This window comes from Mustela putorius, unplaced genomic scaffold (genome assembly GCF_011764305.1).
Source record: "Mustela putorius furo isolate JIRA1106 unplaced genomic scaffold, ASM1176430v1.1 tig00003845_pilon_pilon_pilon, whole genome shotgun sequence".
Lineage (NCBI taxonomy): Eukaryota > Metazoa > Chordata > Mammalia > Carnivora > Mustelidae > Mustela > Mustela putorius.
Window position 1 is genome coordinate 21,926,202 of NW_025421998.1, and position 21,500 is coordinate 21,947,701.

At 36.8% G+C, this 21,500-nt stretch overlaps 1 protein-coding gene across 2 annotated transcripts in view; it reads left to right on the forward strand.

Moving 5' to 3' along the window:
• Positions 1-21,500, forward strand: part of PTPN12 (protein tyrosine phosphatase non-receptor type 12) — a 92,499-nt gene that overhangs the window by 63,338 nt on the left and 7,661 nt on the right. For both annotated transcript variants that reach the window (XM_004739603.3, XM_004739602.3), the window contains exons 9-13: positions 2,270-2,336; positions 5,227-5,304; positions 5,436-5,534; positions 12,772-12,860; positions 17,398-18,374. In XM_004739603.3, coding sequence (XP_004739660.1) covers positions 2,270-2,336; positions 5,227-5,304; positions 5,436-5,534; positions 12,772-12,860; positions 17,398-18,374 — 1,310 coding nt within the window. The remainder of the gene's footprint in view (positions 1-2,269; positions 2,337-5,226; positions 5,305-5,435; positions 5,535-12,771; positions 12,861-17,397; positions 18,375-21,500) is intronic.

Sequence of the window (21,500 nt, forward strand, 5' to 3'; positions counted from 1 at the left end):
ATTTTAACTGTTTAAAACATTTATTTATTTTAAAAGATTTTATTTATTTGTCAGAGAGAGTGAGAGTGCACAAGCAGGCGGGGAGCAACAGGCAAAGGGGGAAACAGACTCCCCACTAAGCAGGGAGACCGATGTGGGGCTTGATTCAGGACCCTGGGATCATGACCCGAGCCAAAGGCAGATGCTTAACAGAATGAGCCACCCTGGCATCCCCTTTTTTCATCTATTTTAAACAATAGTTTAAATGTCCAAGTGGCTCTTTTCATGGTGCAATCTTTGAGCACATCTGTAATTACTTCATTGGGATAGACACAAGCAAATGTAATTTCTAAGTAAAAGACCATGAACTTTTTCATGCTTTTAATACATATTTTAAATTTTGTTACCCATAAAGCTAATGTTAATTATAATTAGTTTGTGGGGTGGCTGTGTTCCCGTACTCTCCCTAATACTGTTATCTTGTTTGATTTAATGCCGGCATGACAGGCTACCCTTTTTTTTTTTAAAGATTTGATTTATTTATTTGAGAGAGAGTAAGAGAGAGCATGAAGGCGGGGAGGGTCAGAGGGAGAAGCAGACTCCCTGCCAAGCAGGGAGCCCAATACAGGACTCAATCCACGGACTCCAGGATCATGACCTGAGCTGAAGGCAGTTGCTTAACCAACTGAGCTACCCAGGCTCCCTTTTTTTTTTTCTTGGTTGTTTATATTCTTTTGTCAATTGCTTGTTTGTATACTTCGCCAGTTATTTCATAGCAGGCATTTATCTCTTAACAATTATGTTATAAACTCTTCATTTATCTTTATATATTCATTTATCTTCATTTATCTATATATATTTATATAACTAAAAGTTAACAACTTTTAGTCGTGTTGTCAGTAGCATGGTTTTTAAGTGGTTTTTATTCTGCCAATCTTTTGCCACAGATAAATTTTAAGTTGTATGAGGTCAGAGTTATGAATCGTCATTTATGAGTTCCATCCATTGAGATGCTTAGAGAGTCCTTCTGTGATAGTAATACATAAACTATCTTTTTAGCACTTCTATAGGTTTTTTTGTAAACCTAATCCATCTGGAGTTTTTTTATGATTAAGGTATGAGGTACGAATCCAGGTTTTGCTCTTGTTAGGCTTACATTCCCCGTATCATTTATTGAATGGTCTAATCTTTACCCTTTCATGGGAGACTCCACCATTATGTAATACATACATATACTCAGATCTGTTTCTGAATTTTGGCAGTGTGTTTTATCAGTCTGGTTGTGTATATCTTTGTGTGACTTTAGTCACACTTTTAACCGTCAGATTTTAAATATATGTCATTTAACCCCTAGTAACTCAATGCAGTAATCTAGAAATGTTTTGATGTGAGGAATTGATAAATGTATCAACAGTTAAAAATTAATATTATGGATTAGTAAGAGCTTTTTAAAGATTACATTAAGTTGCTTATAGATTTATTTTATCAGGAAATCTTAGATGACATGTTTGACAAACTACTGATATTTCTAAAGGTTCCAAAATATGCATTAAAATGCTACCCAACTTTTTTTCTATCTAAAAACTACTCTGGTGATGTCAGTAATGTCTTCAGTTACTCACAGTGATTCCCAATCCTGAGATGCACGTCTCCTATCTCCCTCTAGTTGAGAGCAGTTGCTCTAATGTACTTTTGTCATATTTTTTAAAAAAACCCTGCAGAATTTCACTTTACATTCTCTGGGTTCTATTAGTTCTTTAGGAGATGAGTACGTCACTCATCTTTGTTCTTCTGCTGAAATCACTGCTAGTGTTCAAACCAATTTCTAGGGCTTTGGTATTCCTCATCTTTTCTATACCTTTTGCAGATTGAAACGGTGTATTGTTTCCTCCTCTAAGGCACCAGAGCCATACTGGTGTGTGAAATTACATCCATACTGGATGTAAAATAAATTTCTCTCTTCAAGTTATTATGTTGGCTAGACAGGATTTTCTGAGATAGAATTAGATTTCCAAATTAAAAGCTACTAGATATTCTGTGAATCACTTAGGTGTTTTCTGAATGTTAGAAGTTCCCTAAATTAAATAAACACAAGATGTAAATACTAATGTTTAAGATGTTTGCCATGCATATACTTTAAGATATGATTTGTTTACTGAAATAGTAGAATATTGTCAGGTTTCTTAAATGATTTTTTTTTGCTACTAAAAATTAACATGTTCATCCACATTTATTTTATAGTTATTTTATGACAAAAATCAAATTGTTCTTTCAAACTTTATATTTATAGTGCAGGCTGTGGAAGAACAGGTGCCATCTGTGCCATAGATTATACGTGGAATTTACTAAAAGCTGGGGTAAGAATCATTTTTATATAGCATTATATTCAGTTGATCTGTTATTATTTTCCAACTTAAGGGTAAAATGTAGTAAATTACAGCATGTGTTTCATTATGTTACTTCTTTAGAAATAGCTTTACTATGTAAGAAAAAAGGTAATAGAACTGGAAAAGGTATCAATGATGTATGTTACGTTGAGATAATTTGTGAGGCAGAAAAGTAAACATGTTACCATCCCTTGTTCTATGTGAATTGACACCTAGATTTAGAATGGAAACTCCGGGTTGACTTTTCCAAATACAGAATCCTCATTGCCTTTTATATTTATTCTAGGTGTAAGTATAATCAGTTCAGTAAATATTTATGCCTAAATGGAAATACTATTTTATAGCGGTTAAGGATATTGAGTTTGGAGCCGAACTGCCCAGATTAAAATTCAGTCATTTACTGTCTGTGGGATTTGGGTTCAGTTACTTAATTTCATTGTGCCTCAGTTTTTTCAATATTAAAATATTAAATTTTAATTAATTTAAAATTTAATTAAATTTAATTAATATTAAAATATTAATAACTTGTAAAAAATAAATAAACCTTTGTAAAGTTCCTAGAACTATGTGTGTCCTACAAATAGCAAGTGCTCAGTTCAGTGTTAGTTTTCATTAAAACTGGTGTTAATTGTTGTTACTACCGCTACTATTTCAAAGACGTTGTGTTCAATACTTTGGAGGATATAGAGATAAATAAAACATAGCCCTTATTACAGATTTGAAAAACATTAGGTTGTCTCATTGTATGTAGATTTGCTTCTCTTGCTCATTCTGTAGTACTCATTTTCAATGCACTATTTCTTACAGCTTTTTAAAAAAATTATTTTTTTAAACAGTATGTCCAACATAGGCTTGAAGTCACAACCCCAAGATCAAGAGTCACATACTCTACTCACTGAGCCAGCCAGGCTTTCCCCTTTTGTAGCTTTAAGGTGTGTTTCTGTGAATATGTCAATTTTTATTTTATATCAAATAGGATTAATAAAATATTTAGGGTTTTTTCATTCTAACTTCTTTCCTCCCTCTATTCCTTCTTTTTTCCCCTGCCTTAACATTTTTGAGTGTTGCTAGGGAATATTTAAATTTTAAATTTTCTTCAAAAGCCCTCTGGGGTTAAATTTTATTTTTGTATTCCTCAAAAATGTAATCATCACCTGATACTCAAATGAAAAAAAATTTTTTTTAAAGATTTTATTTATTTATTTGACAGAGAGAGAGCACAAGTAGGCAGAGAGGCAGGCAGAGAGAGAGGAGGAAGCAGGCTCCCTGCTGAGCAGAGAGCCTGATGCGGGGCTCGATCCCAGGACCCTGGGATCATGACCTGAGCCGAAGGCAGAGGCTTTAACCCACTGAGCCACCCAGGCGCCCCTCAAATGAAAATCTTTAATTGAACAAAATTTAACTAGGATTCTAACCCATTTTTAACATGAAGGTCAAAGATTAAAAATGGGATGGAAAGAGGCATTTAAATAAATGCCAGTAAGCAGAATAAACATCTGGTCATTCCAGGGACACCTGGGTGGCTCAGTGGGTTATAAACTTCTGCCTTCAGCTCAGGTCATGATTTCAGGGTCCTGGGATCAAGCCCTGCATCCGGCTCTCTGCTCTGCAGGGAGCTTGCTTCCCCCTCTGACTCTGCCTGCCTCTCTGCCTACTTGTGATCTCCCTCTCTGTCAAATAAATAAAATCTTAAAAAAAATTTTTTTTCAGGATTTTATTTATTGATGAGAGAGAGTGCATGCAGAAGCAGGGGGAAGGGGCAGAGGGAGAAGGAGAAGCAGACTCTGCTATCAGGGAGCCTGATGTCAGACTAGATTTGAGGACCCTGGATCATGACCCGAGCCGAAGGCAGACTCTTAACTGACTGAGCCACCCAGGCACCCTTTAAAAATCTTTTGAAGTATATAAGGACTCTCAAATAGTAAGCCTGGGAACCTTTTTTTTTTTTTTTAAAGATTTTTAATTTATTTGACACAGAGAGATCATAAGTAGGCAGAGAGGCTGGCAGAGAGAGATGGGGAAGCGGGGCTTCATCCCAGGACCCTAGAATCTGACCTGAGCCAAAAGTAGAAGCTTAACTTGTTGAGCTACCCAGGCACCTAGCCTGGGAACCTTTTTAACTCTTCTTCTTTATCACTCCAAAATATTCTTGTTGATCACCCAGTTCTAATTGTTCTGCCTCAGAAGTGTGCTTCAAATCTGTATCTTTTTTTTTTTTTTAGATTCCTTCAGTAAACTTCTACCAGTTTCTCCCCTTCGGACTCTTACCTTCCCTGCTGCAAAGCAGACTGAATGTCAGATCTGCTCATGTCAGTGTTACCTACTGTAGTAGTTCTGATTCCAGATGTACCAAAGAATTGTTGGGGATGTTTCACAGTCTCCAGAGATATAGCTGAGGGATCTGTATTTTGCCATCTTTCTTAGCTGGTCCTTACATAGCCAGCCCAGAAAGCAGTCACCTGTGGAATGAGTTCAAGCTCTATTATGTTTACAGACTGATTCCAGGTAGCCTTGTCCTCTTTCCTCCTTAAATACCTCTCCTTCTTTCTGTTTTAGGCTGTATCCACAACAAGTTTCTCAATTCCCCAAACCGATTATACATTTAATCTGCTGTGCTTAGGTGTATTTCCTTAACTTTTTACTCCACACACCAATCAGTGCTAGTCAGTGTTTTTATTCCCACTGCACTGCTGTTATACTGTGGCTGGGTACTTACTTGTTCACTACCTCACTAGCTTGATGGCTGAGGGTCCAGATTAACTTTCTGTCTATAATGCCAACAACAGTGTCTGATGGATGGTAGGTCATGCTCAGCAAATGTCTATATGAAAGAGTTGATGTATTAAATTCTTTGTTTTAGAAAATACCAGAGGAATTTAATGTATTTAACTTAATACAAGAAATGAGAACACAAAGGCATTCTGCAGTGCAAACCAAGGTACTGTTTTTTGTTTCACTTTATAGACTGTATTTTTTTTTATGCCTTCTTAGTTTGTTTTTTGTTTTTGTTTTTCCAAATGTCTTTCCCTTGTTTATTTTCCCCTGTTTATCATGTCATCTCCCTAATAGGAGCAGTATGAGCTTGTTCATAGAGCTATCGCCCAACTGTTCGAAAAACAGCTGCAACTATATGAAATTCATGGAGCGCAGAAACTTGCCGAAGGAGTGGTAGGTGTTCTTGGCCTATTAATTTTAGAAAACTTCTTTCTTTCTTTCTTTTCTTACTTTCTTTCTTTCCTCCTAGAAAACCAGCCTTTCTTTCTTTTCCTTCCTTCCTTCCTTCCTTCCTTCCTTTTTTCTTTTAATTTTTTTAGGTAATCTCTACACCCAGTATGGGGCTCAAACTTGACCCCAGGATCAAGAGTCCTATGCTCTACGACTGAGCCACCCAGGCACCCTGAAAACTTTTTTTACCAAGATGTAATATTTAGCTTTTTAACAGTCATCTATGTTTTACTGACATCAGTATATCTGTGACAGTTGTTCTTTTTATTTGACCTTGATTTTATTAACTCCTTTCCTTCTTCCTGTTTGCATCTCTCAATTGTCATGGATAGTTAATGACTCCAGTACAAGTTAAATAATATTCAAAGTAGAATATGTTAGAAAGATAGGTCTTGGGATGCCTGGGTGGCTCAGTTGGTTAAGCAGCTGCCTTCGGCTCAGGTCATGATCCCAGCGTGCTGGGATCGAGTCCCACATCAGGCTCCTTGCTCGGCGGGGAGCCTGCTTCTCCCTCTGCCTCTGCCTGTCATTCTGTCTGCCTGTGCTCGCTCTCTCCCCCTCTCTCTCTCTGATAAATAAATAAAATCTTTAAAAAAAAAAATTCTTTAAAAAAAAAAAAAAAGAAAGATAGGTCTTATGTCAAAAATCTTTACTGTTTCACATACAAATTACTTCTAACAAAATTAACTGCATTGTTCTCTCTTTTCTTCTACCCCCCAACCTAAGTAATTTTAAGTTGATTCTACATGAATTAAATTGTGTTCTTGGTCATGATGATAAAAAGTGTTGTAGTTAATTTTGTAGGCTTTTTAATTAAGCAGAATTATAGCCTACAGTGAAGTCCCTTTTTGGCATGTATTTAGTTGTGTCATTTTAGCCTTAAAGATCTTATTGGACTTTGAGACATTTTGACTTGACAAAAATAGTTTGTTCTCATAGTGTTCTCATGTCTGCCTCTTTAGTTAGAAAAACTAGTTCTTTTATTTGCTGTCTTTCTGTAATCATCTTGTCCTTGAAAGTATTGAGTTATTTTTTTGATAAAATTTCTTTGTTTTTATCCCTGAACCTGATAGCCATCACATGATAAATCAACTTAGTCTCAATAACTGAAGTAAAATGAGGAAATAAGTTGTAAAATTTATAACCTTTGTTTCCTTTTTCTTCTTCACATTGTTTTTGGCATTTTCCCAGACTATATGTTTGAAATTTCTTGGTTTTATAAATGAGAGACTTATTACCAAATGCTGATCTCAGTGTCTTAATTTAATATTGATCCATGAGTTTTAGGGACTGTGTATTTCCTTTATTAGCCAAGTGATAATTATAGATTATTTTATAACTGGAAGCTTGCGTCCTTTGACCTCCTTTACCCATTTCACCCACCTCCCACCTCTGGCAAGCACCAATCTGTTCTTTTTATCTCTGAGTTCAGTTTTTTGTTTGTTTGTTCTTAGATTCCACAGATAGGTGAGATCATATGGTATTTGTCTTTCTCTGTTAGACTTCTTTCACTTAGTATAATGCTCTCAAGGTCCATCCCTGTTGCTGGAAATGCCAAGAATTCTTTCTTTTTTATGACTGAATGATATTCCATTGTGCGTATGTGTCACATTTTCTTTATCCATTCTTTGATAAATGGACATTTGGGTTGCTTTCATGTCTTGGCTCTTGTAACTAAGGCGACAGTGAACATGGTGGTACATGTGTCTTTTTGTTTTCACTTTCTTTAGGTAAATACCCAGAAATGGGATTATTGGATCATATGATAGTTCTTTTTTTTTTTTCTTTTTGAGGAACCTCCACATTGTTTCCATTCCATATAGCTGCACCAGTTTACATCCCCACCAACAGTGCATGAGGTTTTCCTTATCTCCACATCCTCTCTAACACTTGTTATTTCTTGTCTTTTTGATGCTAGCCATTCTAACAGGTATCCGGTCTCGTCGTGGTTCTGATTTGTATTTCCGTAATGATTAGTGATGTTGAACATATTTTCCTATATTCCTGTTGACGATCTGTATGTCCTCTTTGAAGAAATGTCTATTCAATTCTCCCATTTTTAATCAATTTGTTTGTTGGGTTTTTTTGCTATTCAGAATAGTTCTCTTATTTCATAGTTGCCTTTTCAATTTGTTGATAGTTTCCTTTGCTGTGTAGAAGCTTTTTAGTTTGATGTAGTCCCACTTGTAAACATTTTTGCTTTTGTTGTCTTTACTTGAAAATAATTTTAATGCAGTATTTAGTGTCTTCAAAGCTTTTAAGTGTATTTAAGTAATTTCTAGAAAATGATATGTGATAAATATTGCATTGCTCTTTCATCTTTGTTTTCTCATTATCTGATTGTTTTTAGGTTTTATTCCATAAATTAAACTTCCATTAGTCTGAATTTCACACTAGGATTATAATTGTGTTATAGAATGTTTCTGTCTGATACGTCAGAGGTTTACAGATAAGGAATAGAAGAAAGATGGTACGCATGTTACAGGATGAGATGAAATACCATCTTATGGCAGATTAATGGTTATTTCAAGCCTACTTTCTTATCTCATTGCCTGGTACATAGGAGACACCCACTAAATGTTTGCTAACTGAATTTAAAATGTTAGATTATGTCCTTGCATTTTAAAGCTGAAATGGTGACTGCTGGATTACCTCTGGGCGAGATGGGTTTCTATTTTGTAAAAAAGAAAAACAGTTTTCCAAGGAATCGATTCTGAGAAAACTGTATTTGGTAAGAATAAATATATTGCCATATTGCCAAAGGTTGTATACTGTAGTGTCTGACACTATGTAACTATATAACTCAGTGGATGAGTGGATTTGAAAAGGGGAAGGACAACTGAATAGAAGAAAAGATAGCTTTATCATTCTAGGTAATTTTTTGGTAGTGTCCTCTTAAGAAATCTTGCTTTCTAGGTATTTCTGAATCTAGTTGACTGTTTTTATAGCAGGTTTATATGTGGTTGGAGACCATAAATCCCAGTCAGAAAAAAATTGGGATCTAAAAAGTTGGAGAGAATCATCTTGGATCTGTGTGGTTGAGTAAAATGATTAGAAATATATTACTTAATGTTTCTGAACCTATGTTGTGAGATACAGTTATAAATATATTTATTATTTCTCTGATTTAAAGGTAAAGTTTAAAAAAAAAAAAAAACAGACAAAAAACTCTTAAAATGTTTGTTCCAGAATTACTTTCATAGTAATTTTGGTTGGAATGCTGATCAACAATATAAGACTCTACAATAAATGATATTTGCTAGAGATATTTACAACCAAGATGACTTTCCAGAGTAGGAGATCTAAAAAAGTTTATTCTGGAATTGAGTAGCCTATTGATTTGGGATTTAGAAACACTTCAGTAAGCAAATATCTGTAAGATGTACACATGCCTTTTTATCTCTTATATAAAAGACCAGTTATCAATACCAGGATTTTCAATTCTAGAATGATGGAGTAATAGCAACAATAGTTTGTGTTATCATCTTTCTGTTGTTATTGTATATTTTATTTATTTTTTAAGATTATTTATTTATTTATTTGACAGAGATCACAAGTAGGCAGAGAGGCAGGCAGAGAGAGGGGGAAGCAGGCTCACCGCTGAGCATGGAGCCCAATGCAGTGCTCCATTCCAGGACCCCAGGATCATGATCTGAGCCAAAGACAGAGGCTTTAACCCACTAAGCCACCCAGGCGCCCCTGTACATTTTAGATGTGATACTGAATTCTGAGTATTTTTTCCTCAAATATAATGTCCTTTGTTTTTAAAGCACTTTGGTTTAATATTTATTTTGTTTTGCAGTTGGTAATATATCTTTTTAAGTATTTGATGATTAGGTTCATATCTTCTTTTGTGGCCTCTGATATGGCTGTTATGTAGTAAATATTAAGACATAAAATTAGTGAAATGAGTGAAGGTGGTCAAAGGAAAAAAAATAACTTTAGTAAGCTCTTCTTGAAACAAAAGAATATACTAGAACCTAATTTCAGTAGATCATTTAATTGCTAAAATTCCTTTCACCTTCAAAAGTTGGTGATTATTTCAGTTGGTAATAAAAGCCCCTTAAGAGAGCTATATACATTAGGACAAATGAGAAGACAAAAGCTATGTTAATATTGTCAGGAGATCTGAGTAGAGCAAACGTTACTATAGGAAAAATAAGGAATCTAAGAAGAACATTGTCCTATTTTGAAGTCCAGTAGCCAGGAGGATTTGTTCACGCTGTGCAGGCAGTGGTTCTCTGAGCTGCATTTCTGTTCTACCACATTGATTTCTTTCATCAGATGAAATTCAGCATGTTCAAAAGTCTTACCTCCCCCCAGAGTTTGTTATCCTCTTTTGGCCCTTTCTGTTAATGGTTCCACCATTCTCTCATTTATCCAGAATGAGGAATCCTTCATGACGCCTTCTTTCCGTCGTCATATTTGTTTGAAAATGCCCTTAATTTATCTTCTTACTCCCTTCCCACCGATTCCCTTCCATACTCTGTTCTTTTCTTTTTTCTTCTCAATATCTTATCTATCTCTCTTGTTTATTTTTAATGTATTATTTAGTTATTTGAGTGAGAGCGAGCAGGATTAGCAGTGGGGGTCAGAGGGAGAAGCAGACTCCCCACTGCGCAGGAAGCCCAATTTGGAGCTTGATTCCAAGACCCTGGGATCATGACATAAGCCGAAGGTGGATGGCCAACCCACTGAGCTACCCAAGCGCCCCTCTTACCTGTCTCTTAATGTCATTCTACATGCTGCCTTAATACTCTCAACTTCTTAATATTTTTCAGCTATATCCTTTTTTTTTTCAGCTATATTCTTAAGATTCAAGCCTACTTTCTTATCTCCGCTTTCACTACTTTATGATTTTATGATTACCCCTTTACTTCCTAATTTGGTAATATTACTAGACTATACATCTTGGAGTTAAGTACTAGTTACTTGACATTTTTTGTATCCCCTCTAGTGATTACTGTTTAGTGCATGTCTCATATTGATCCACATTGCCTTACCTACTATTCCAGAATCCAAAATGCTCTGAAAACCTAAAGTTGTAGGGAGGAGGGGAGAGAGAAGAGAAGGGGAAAAGAGAGGTGAGAGTGTTGATTTGGTATTACACTCATTTGACAGGAAAACCTGACTTGACTTGAGGCTGTTCTTATTGTACTATAAAAAATCGGTGTGTTTTACAGATTAGAAGCAGTTTCATATGGTTAACCTTTATTCAACCTACTTAATGTAAATGTGTACAGATTTTGCTACAAAAATATTAACTGTTATGGGACTGTGTAAGCAAATGAATTATCTTTATGATGCAAAGAATGTCTAAATTCTGGTGATGTTTGAGGATCTAAGTTTGGCATCCAAAAGACCTGATCTACCTGAGGCAATACCAATTTATATTTGTCTAGGTGTAATAATAATTAGTGCTCCCATTTCCGTTCGCAAAGAGCCCTGATTCGGACAATAGATTACCTGGTACCCTACCTTAGCAGATATCCCTACAAGAGATGCCTTTGTTATGGCTAGGTGACTTTAAGAGTGAAAATAGGTCAGAGTAAGATACATATTAAGATGCATAAAACTCTTCTAATACATCTGATTATGTATCAGGAGACGGGGTGCACTGAAAATTGTGGAAAAGCTGAGATCTCTGTTTTCCTTAGTTGGGCATACTTAGTTAAAAAAAAGTCACTGGCAAGAAACAGTTACAAAGGCAGAGAAAGTGCTACGATGGACACAGTAAGAGTGTCTTTTGATGTAAAAAAAAAAAAGGCAACTACAGTTTGAGAGTTCTTTAATCATAGTGTGTGTAAAGATAGCTTCTTTTCTTTAAAATTAATCTGAGATGTTGGCAAGGGTAAAAATCATTGTCTTCTGGCCTGTTAACATATCCTAGCCAGATAAAACTGAGTTACTTCCTTGAGGGTAAAACTAATTCAAGGCAGTGTTTTATGTATTAATTTCACAACTCTTCTATTCACAGTTCTAAACACAACCTAAGATTCTTTAAACTGTATTGACTCTGGAACATCCATGTTAAGGAATATTACTGGTCCTCGAGACCAGCAAGAACAAGGAAATCCCTGAATTGGGCTCTGTCTGCCTTTTTGGGGTTTATTTGGTTAGGGAGTGATACAAGGGCTATATATGCTAATGGAGCAGGGCACTCTGTGGTGATAAAGGGAGGGCAAAGAGTGATTGAAATGCAATCTGGGCCTGCTTAAAAGTACTAGATAGCAAGAGGAATCCCCCAAAATTGGGAAAAGTAAAAGATAGAAGCCTTATTTTGTTGGCTTTATCCCCCCTCTCTGTACATGTTTAGATTATACTGGTAGTGATGCCTGAAAAAGGTGGTATCTTTTTTTATCTTTATATTCTTGGAAATCTGTAGCATTTGAATAGCATTTATAGGAGCATTTGAAATGTGTTGAAAAGCCATGGTACACAATTAAGTTTTCAGTAACTGGAGATAGACTGGGTTTGTTTTTGTTTTTGTTTTAAGTTTATTTATTTATTTTTTAGTAATCTCTATCCAGTGTAGGGCTAAAACTCATGACCCCAAGATCAGGAGTCACATGCTCTTTTGATTGAGCCAGCCAGGAGTCCCAGACTGATTTTTTGTTTTGTTTTGTTTTTTTTAATCATTTAATTTTATTTATTTATTTATTTATTTCTAAAGATACATATATATTTTTTATTAACATATAATGTATTATTTGCCCTAGGGGTACAGGTCTGTGAATCGTCAGGCTTATACACTGCACAGCACTCACTGTAGCACACCCTCCCCAAATGTCCATAACCCCACCCCCCTCTCCATACCACACCCCTCCACACACACCCCCGCATTTGTTGATATTAAGAGTCTCTTATGGTTTATCTACCTCCCAATCCCATCTTGTTTCATTTTTTCCTTCCCTACCCTCAAACCCTCCACTTCGCCTTTCAAATTCCTCTATCAGGGAGATCATATGATAATTGATAGACTGTTCTTTGATACTAATTTTTCTCATTGAAGTTTGGCCCTTATTTAATCTAAAATATAGAGAATATAAAACTTTTTGTTGTTTGGGAAAATTGGCATTATTTTAAAAATTGAAAAGCCTAGAGGCAGTTTATGTGAAACATGAAAAAGGAGAATTATTTTTCTTCTAACTTTAATGAAGCATTTTTCCTCCCCTCTCAGGAGAATGAAATTAACACTGAAAATATGGTCAGCTCCATAGATCCTGACAAACAAGATTCTCCTCCTCCAAAACCACCAAGGACCCGCAGGTATTGTACGTCACATTTTCTTTGAAAGGATATTTTTATTTTACCCACTGTTAATTAAATTCTGATTATTTCCAAATTATTTTTATAACTTTTATCATTCTTTTGTCTTGGTTTTGGCATGTACATGGCAGCTGATTTGTTACTGGTGTACTAAAAATTCTGTTGCACTTTGGGTAAAATCTCAGTAGTACCCTGTACCAGAGTAGTGAACATAACCGTGAATTTATAGTAGCTCATATTTTGGTATGTAGTACAATTAAATTTTTAAATACTCTATAAAGATTTCAGTTTTTGCATAATGACTAAAAAAGTAATATTGTCAAAAATTGTATGCACATTAAAGAAATTAATAATATTACTAGCAAAGATGAGTTTGTTTCTCTCAGCATTTTATTACTTTCATACCAAACTCATTTGTAATAAAGTCAAGATATATTCTTGTATTCCTTTTTATTTCTTTTTTCTTTTAGGGTAGCTGCTAAGTCAGTTACGTGGTAGTATAGAAAGAATATAGGTAAAATCAGAAAGCTTTAGTTTCAAGTCCTTTTCACCTGTTTACCACCTTTGAAGTTGTGATTAAGTTACTTAACTTACTTGATCCCGGGTTGGTTTTGGTTTTTTGTTTTTTCTTTTTTCTTTTTTAAGATTTTATTTATTTATTTGACAGATAGAGATCACAAGTAGGCAGGGCAGCAGGCAGAGAGAGAGGGAAGCAGGCTCTCCACTGAGCAGAGAGCCCGATGCGGGGCTCGATCCCAGGATCCTGGGATCATGACCTGAGCTGAAGGCAGAGGCTTTAACCCACTGAGCCACCCAGGCGCCCTGGTTTTGTTTTTTTTTTAAAGTATTGTCCTAAGGATGAAATGAGATAAACTATGTGAAAATGCTACATATAGGACTTGGCACATACTAGATTTCCATTACATATTAGTTTTCTCATGATAGTGTAGAATTAAAATGGTGTTAATTGAATTACTTTTTAATTTTTTTTAAATTAACATAAATTGTATGTTGCCCCAGGGGTACAGGTCTGTGAATCGCTAGGTTTACATACTTCACAGCACTCACCATAGCACATACCCTCCCCAATGTCCATAACCCCACCACCCTCTCCCTCCCCATCACCCTCAGTTTGTTTTGTGACAGTAAGAGTCTCATAGTTTGTCTCTCTCCTGACCCCATCTTGTTTCATTTATTCCTTCCCTACCCCCCCAAGCCCCTCACATTGCCTCTCAAATTCCTCATGTCAGGGAGATATATGATAATTGTCTTTCTTTGATTGATTTACTTTGCTAAGCATAATACCTGCTAGCTCCATCCACGTCGCAAATGGCAAGATTTCATTTCTTTTGATGGCTGCATAGTATTCCATTTTACACACAAACACACACACACACCACTTCTTCTTTATCCATTCATCTATTGATGGACATCCAGGTTCTTTCCATAGTTTGGCTATTGTGGACATTGCTGCTATAAACATTTGGGTACACGTGCCCCTTTGGATCACTCTGTTTGTATCTTTAGGGTAAATACCCAGCAATTGCTGGGTCGTAAGGTAGCTCTATTTTCAACTTTGAGGAACCTCCCTGCTGTTTTCCAGAGTGGGTGCATCAGCTTGCATAATTGAATTACTTTTAAAAGGAGGCACAGTAGAAGATCTGTAATAATAAACTATTAGAATGGCTTATCCAGGATCTTGTTTTAAGCAAAGATCTGCCCAAATGGATTGGCCATCCCTCAAAGTAGGACTTCTTTTATATAGGATTCAACAATTTTTTTTCTCCTTAAAAGTTTGCTAGACATTGGGGTACCTGGTTGGCTCAGTCGGTTAAGTATGTGCCTTAGGCTCAGGTCATGATCTTGGAGTCTGAGGATCGAGCCCCATGTCCTGCTCCCTGCTCAGCGGGGAGTCTGCTTCTCCCTCTGCTCCTCCCCCTGCTCCTTCTCTCTTTCTCACTCACTCTCTCAAATAAATAAAATCTAAAAAAAAAAAAAAAAGTGAGGGGCGTCTGGGTGGCTCAGTGGGTTTTAAAGCCTCTGCCTTCGGCTCAGATAATGATCTCAGGGTCCTGGGATCAAGCCCCGCATCAGGCTCTCTGCTTGGCAGGAAGCCTGCTTCCACCTTCTCTCTGCCTGCCTCTCTGCCTGCTTGTGATCTCTGTCAAATAAATAAATAAAATCTTTAAAAATAAAATGTGAGTGTTGGACACTATAGTGAACAATCCATATGTTGCATATATTTTTTGTGGCTGGGCTTAGAATAAGTTCTATTTAAGTGTTTTAAGCCTTGTTGTAACCTTACATCAAGGAAGGATGAGGAAAAAAAAAGTCTGTTAGTGTAATTACCAGTCACATTTGAGTAGCCACAAAAACCCACAAAGGGACACAAGGAAACTTTGAGGTGATGGATATATGTTTATTACCTTGATTGTGGTGATAGTATCACGGGTATATGCACATGTCCAAACTCATCACATTATACATAAAACATAGTGGTTTTTGTATATCAACTATACCTAAGTAAAGCTATTTTTAAAAATGTGAATTATCAACATATCCTACGCAGACTGCTTCCAAAAAGACTTAGAATATTCTTGATTAAGGGGTACCTGAGTGGCTCAGTCGGTTGAACATCTGACTCTTGATTTCATCTCAGGTCATGGTCTCATGGGTTGTGGGATCAAGTCATGTGTCTGGCTGTAAACTCAGCAGGAGTCAGCTTGAGATTCTCTCTCTCCCTCTCCCTCTGGCCCTCCTCACCCACACGCATACATGTGTGTACACGCTCTCTCAAATAAATCTTAAGAAAAAGATTACTGGTTAAATAAGCCTGCTTGAACACATTTAACTCTGGTCCCTCCATGAATTTCCTAAAATTATAGTGAAGGGATATAAAAATGTATAGAGATTAAAAAACAAAATTGGAGAGGGGTGGCATCAGATACGTCAACAAAATTGTAGAAAGCACATGGCCATTGAAAAGGGACTTAAAAGAGAAAGCTAAAACTTGCTTTCCTGTAGGTGGAGGTAACCTGTAAGAACCAACATGATTTTCTTTTTCTTTCTTTTTTTTTTTTTTTAAGATTTTATTTATTTATTTGACAGAGAGATCACAAGTAGGCAGAGAGAGAGAGGAAGGGAAGCAGGCTCCCCACTGAGCAGAGAGCCTGATACGGGACTCGATCCCAGGACCCTGAGATCATGACCTGAGCCGAAGGCAGCGGCTTAACCCACTGAGCCACCCAGGCGCCCCCAACATGATTTTCCAAAGAACCCTCAGAAAAGCTCAGAAATTGGAAGGCCTCCTTAAGGCTGGTGTGTAGGATGGGACTAAAAACAAGAAGAGTATTGAAGTACTCTATAGAGTGTTTTGAGTATTAATGAGTTCATGATACCAGATTCCTTACATTAAATTGAGCAAAGGACTGCTTCTCCTTACATCATTTGGACACACAGGAAGGATTTACTCTGGAGCAGTTGAACCAGGGAGTCTCTGGATTCAAGGACATCAGGTCCAGGTGATGGTGGGGTTTGTAGTGCCTTGCTGCAAACAGGAATATGTATGCTGAATGGTCAGATCCTCCAGCTCCCTTGCTGCCAGATTGCTGCTGGGAGAGAATCTCCCTCTGGAAGAACTAACCAACCCAAGAGATGAAATGTGTACTTATTCATGGTTGTGGCCCTCCAGTGGTTTGCAAGGGCGGTACTCAGTTACCATGCAGTTAGATGACCACTTAGCCACAAGCCTCAAGCCTTCCCCCTTACATAATATGTAGACATCTTATAGTAATTTTTAATACTCCATTCTTTTTTTTCCCAAAGATTTTATTTCTTTATTTGAGAGAGAGCAAGAGAGTGAATGAGTAGAGGTGGGGTGGGGCAGAGAAGAGAGGGAGAAGCAGACTCCCTGTTGAATGGGGAGCCTGATGTGGGGCTTGATCTCAGGACCCTGAGATCATGACCTGAGCTGAAGGCAGACACTTAACTGACTGAGCCACCCAGGCAGTTCTGCCTCCTGTATATAGTTCTTAAGGAGCAACTGAGGATATGGCCACCAAAACAAGGAAGTGGAACTAGAAAAACTAAGTTGGGACCTGGAAAACAGAAGGGTCTGACACAGGAGAGAACATCAGCTCTGTGGTGACCTAGGTAGTCAGTGGTACACACTGGAGCACAGGGCCAAGGATCTTAAAGGAACATCTGTGGTATTGAGAAGATGGAAAAGATACACAGTAGGAAGACAATGGAGAATGTGTGAGGGAAATCAAGAAATAGCAATTTATGCATTTTGAAATATTTTGAAATTATGGAAATGAATCTTAGAAGCAGCTATTTAAAAAAGATGAAAGTTCATGTCTCTGGATAGCGGAAGGGCTGTGGGAGGAGACTGCTGTTTTTCATAAAAAATTCTTGTATTGGTAAATAGTGCACATGTATTACCTTATTAACCATTATATTTTGTTTGACAGTTTATAATTTTTTATTCATAAAGGAATGAATATTCTTATTATACTCTTTTCTTACTGTTTTTCAGTTGCCTTGTAGAAGGGGATGCCAAGGAAGAAATACTTCAGCCACCAGAACCTCATCCAGTGCCACCCATCTTGACACCCTCTCCCCCTTCAGCTTTTCCAACAGTCACGACTGTGTGGCAGGACAATGATAGATACCATCCAAAGCCAGTGTTGCATATGGTTTCATCAGATCAACATTCAACTGACCTCAACAGAAACTACAACAAATCAGCAGATCTTCCAGGGAAAAATGAATCAGCTGGTGAACAGATGGATAAGAAATTGGAGCGAAATTTAAGTTTTGAGATTAAGAAGGTCCCCCTCCAAGAGGGACCAAAAAGTTTTGATGGGAACACGCTTTTGAATAGGGGACATGCCATTAAAATTAAATCGACTCCACCTTGTATAGGTGATAAAATCTCTAAGTCACAGGAATTGAGTTCAGGGGATCTAAAAGTTGATGATGTTTCTCAGAATTCTTGTGTGGACTGTAGTGCAACACAGTTGAATAAAGTTCCACTTACTCCACCAGAAGAATCACAGAAGAATTCATGCACACCTCCAAGGCCAGACCGCTTGCCTCTTGATGAGAAAGGACATGTAACATGGTCATTTCATGGACCTGAAAATACCCTACCCAGGCCTGATTCATCGGAAAGCAAATCCTCAGATATCCACTGTCAAGCAGTGAAAACTGTGAGTCTAACACCGAGCCCCGCAACACCAGCTGAGATCCAGGATCTTGCAGATCATCCCAACAGTCCGCCTCTATTCAGAGCACCCCTTAGTTTCACTAATCCTCTTCACTCTGATGACTCGGACTCAGATGAAAGAAACTCTGATGGTGCTGTGACCACAAATAAAACTAATATTTCAACAGCAAGTGCCACGGTTTCTGCTGCCACTAGTACTGAAAGCATTTCTACAAGGAAAGTATTGCCAATGTCCATTGCTAGACATGATATAGCAGGAACAATTCATTCAGGTGCTGAAAAAGGTAATAATAACAGTATCTAACACTTAAATATTTTTATTCTGTGCCAGTCACTGTTCTAAGCATTTATCTGTATTAATTTTGCTCTATTCCACATTTCACTGTAGTACCTACAGCAGAATTTCAGTATCTTACATACTTTTTTCTAAAAGTAAGCTTTTGTATATTGTTTCCTTGATTTGGTTAATTGAATCATTAGTTTTTGTGTTTCCCAGATATTTCAGTTGATGTAACTGAAAATTTTTGTGTTTTTTTTTTTCTTCCTGTGTTACAGTTTTTATTATTTTCTGTGGGTTAAGAGATTTAGCTCACTGAATAATTAGAAATCCTTTGGGGAAGATAGAATGGCTTAAAGTAACAGTGACACAAATAATGTGGGATGGCTTGACTGGCCATTTAATTTCATCCACGTTTATCACAAATACTGGTTAATCATCTTTTTCTGCTTGTTTAACTACAAAACACCTTTTAAAACAATTCTCTTCACAAAATACTTGCAAATGAAGCTACTTTCAACTCTGAGATTAACCAAGAAGCAAAATTGCAACTACTTAGCAGAATACAGGAAATTTAATTAAGTCAGTAGTGAATGTGATATATCCTTATCTAAGTCACTGCTACTATTATTTAATTAATGACTCTCTTTTTAAAACTGTCTTAGGTTTTCAAGGTAATACGTACATTTGGTTCCCAAGATGTATTGTTGGTTGTTGAAACTCATATTTAATCTACTAAAAAAAAACCTGGCTGCCTTCTTAAATAGGCCATAAAGTTGAGAGCTAATGTAATAAACACAAAAGCTATTACGGGTAGATTGATTATCAGTGGTCATTTACTTGTCAGTGAACTTTGGTCTTGACTTACATAGGTTGGTATTTACAAAGTGCAGGCAAAGTAAGTACTGTGAACTTGAAAGATAACTTCGTTTTTCTATTTCTAACCTAATAAGTACCACTCATACTATGGTGCCTTTATTTCCCCCAGCTCCCACATACTGTGTTTTTTAATCTTGAGAATGTATCTGGTAGAGTAAGGAGAATCTAAGTAGTTTCTTAAATTTACAGGATTCTCTGTAGTCTTGATTCTTCTCTCTCTCTCTCTGTGTGTGTGTGTGTGTGTGTGTTAAATAAATAAAATAAGGTTTTATTTATTTATTCCAGAGAGAGAGTGGAGGTGAGGGAGAAGCAGTAGGAAAGGGACAAGCAGACTCCATGCTGAGTACTGAGCCCAGTGCAGGGCTCCATTTCAGGACCCCAAGATCACAACCCAAGCTGAAGCTAAGCGTCAGACACTTAACTGACTGAGCCACCCAGGCACCCCTCTTCTGGATCTTCAGAAGATGATGGTTACCGCCATAAATACTACTTTACCAGTTTGCCATAATTTAAAATTGTTAATATCTTTTTCTTCCTCCACTTTGGAGTTTGAAAAATGACTGCCAAGCTATAACTATGCAAGAAAATGAGTTGAAATTTTCATTTTAGGTTTTTGTAGCATGTCAGGCATGTATCTTGTACCTAGGAAATATATTTCTTTAAACCATTCATGGAAATAGAATTTGGTGTGAGGACAGAAAGGATATGCTCATAAAAAGATATTACTACCTGATGAGTCTTTCTCTGATAATAGAAGGAGTTCCTTTAAAATACAAAATACTGTGTAAGGATAGTTGAAATCATCCTGCTGTATACCACCTCACTTGTATTCTCTCTATTTTATTTGTATGCCAAGGCAAAGATAGTTATAAATGTGATTTATGGTTTCCTTTTGCCCTATTCTAACTATACTAAATGGGTTTGGTATTAACTGAAAATTTTCCTGTGTAAGTATTCCATACTATGACTTGACAACAACAAGGAGTCCTATTTTTAATGTTTAGTTTAATTTGCTTTATAGATGAATCACTGGCATAAGAATTAGGTTTTTGTTTGCTTGTTCTAGAACTTGTTAGGGAGTTAAACAGAATAATTTTGTTTTGATTCCTTAAACACCCTTTTGTGTAAGTTACTGCCTGACAAAAATTCCTGGCTGTGAATTCTTATTTTAATATTGACTCAGGCCTCCTGAAAGATTTCTCCAACTTGGCTACACTAAGTCCCCATTCAGTGTATGATTTGCAAAAAGCCTGTGTAAAATATGCAGTCCTTGGTTGGATACCCTATAAAACAGAAGTTCATAACATAGGAAAGGCGATCCCGAAATCCAAGGAAAAACATGGAGCTGAGAAGCAAGAGCCACAGTTAGAAAATAAAAGCCTTTAAGAATAAAGATTGTCATGAGAAAAAGAGATACAAAGTTTCTGGAAAGATACCTGATATTTGATGTAAACTAAGCAAGACTACTCTTCCTGATTTGTTCACTTTATTATGAAATGGCACAGTGGGAGTTTATGTATCCCTTCCTTCCAGCAGACATCCCTTCAGTTGTGAGCGGTTACTAATATAAAGGCAAGGGAAGAATGGTGATGGCTGTAATTATTACCACTGGATAAGGTGGATTGTTCTATAGTGGCTTAACTTTATATGCAGGAGAGAGTTCCAGTTCCAGTGATGGACTGTGTATAAAGTAATGAGCTGGAATTCTTTTCTCAGCAGGATCCAGAAGCTGTATTTTCTTTGGTCTTTAGTTAAATAAATGTAGGAAGGATAAGAGCAATCCTACTAGCTCATGCTAGTTGAAACTTGAAAAGGCTTTGCTGATTTTTCAGTCTCATTATACAAAGCCTGTCAGATATGGTTAAATAGCGAAGTACCATGGCAAGATTGTTCTTTTTTTTTTTTTTAAAGATTTTATTTATTTATTTGACAGATTACAAGTAGGCAGAGAGGCAGACAGAGAGAAAGAGGAGGAAGCAGGCTCCCTGCCGAGCAGAGAGCCCAACGTGGGACTCGATCCCAGGACCTCGAGATCATGACCCGAGCTGAAGGCAGAGGCTTCAACCCGCTGAGCCACCCAGGCGCCCAAGATTGTTCATTTTTTAAAGAGAATAGTTGTTGGGCCCAGACAAAATAATACAAGATTCTTGTATTTCCCTTTCCTCACTCCATCCTTTCTAAACTGAGAATAAATACACAGAATTATATCCTCACATTTTCTTTCTCTGTCTCCAGTGAAACCTCAAAAGATCTA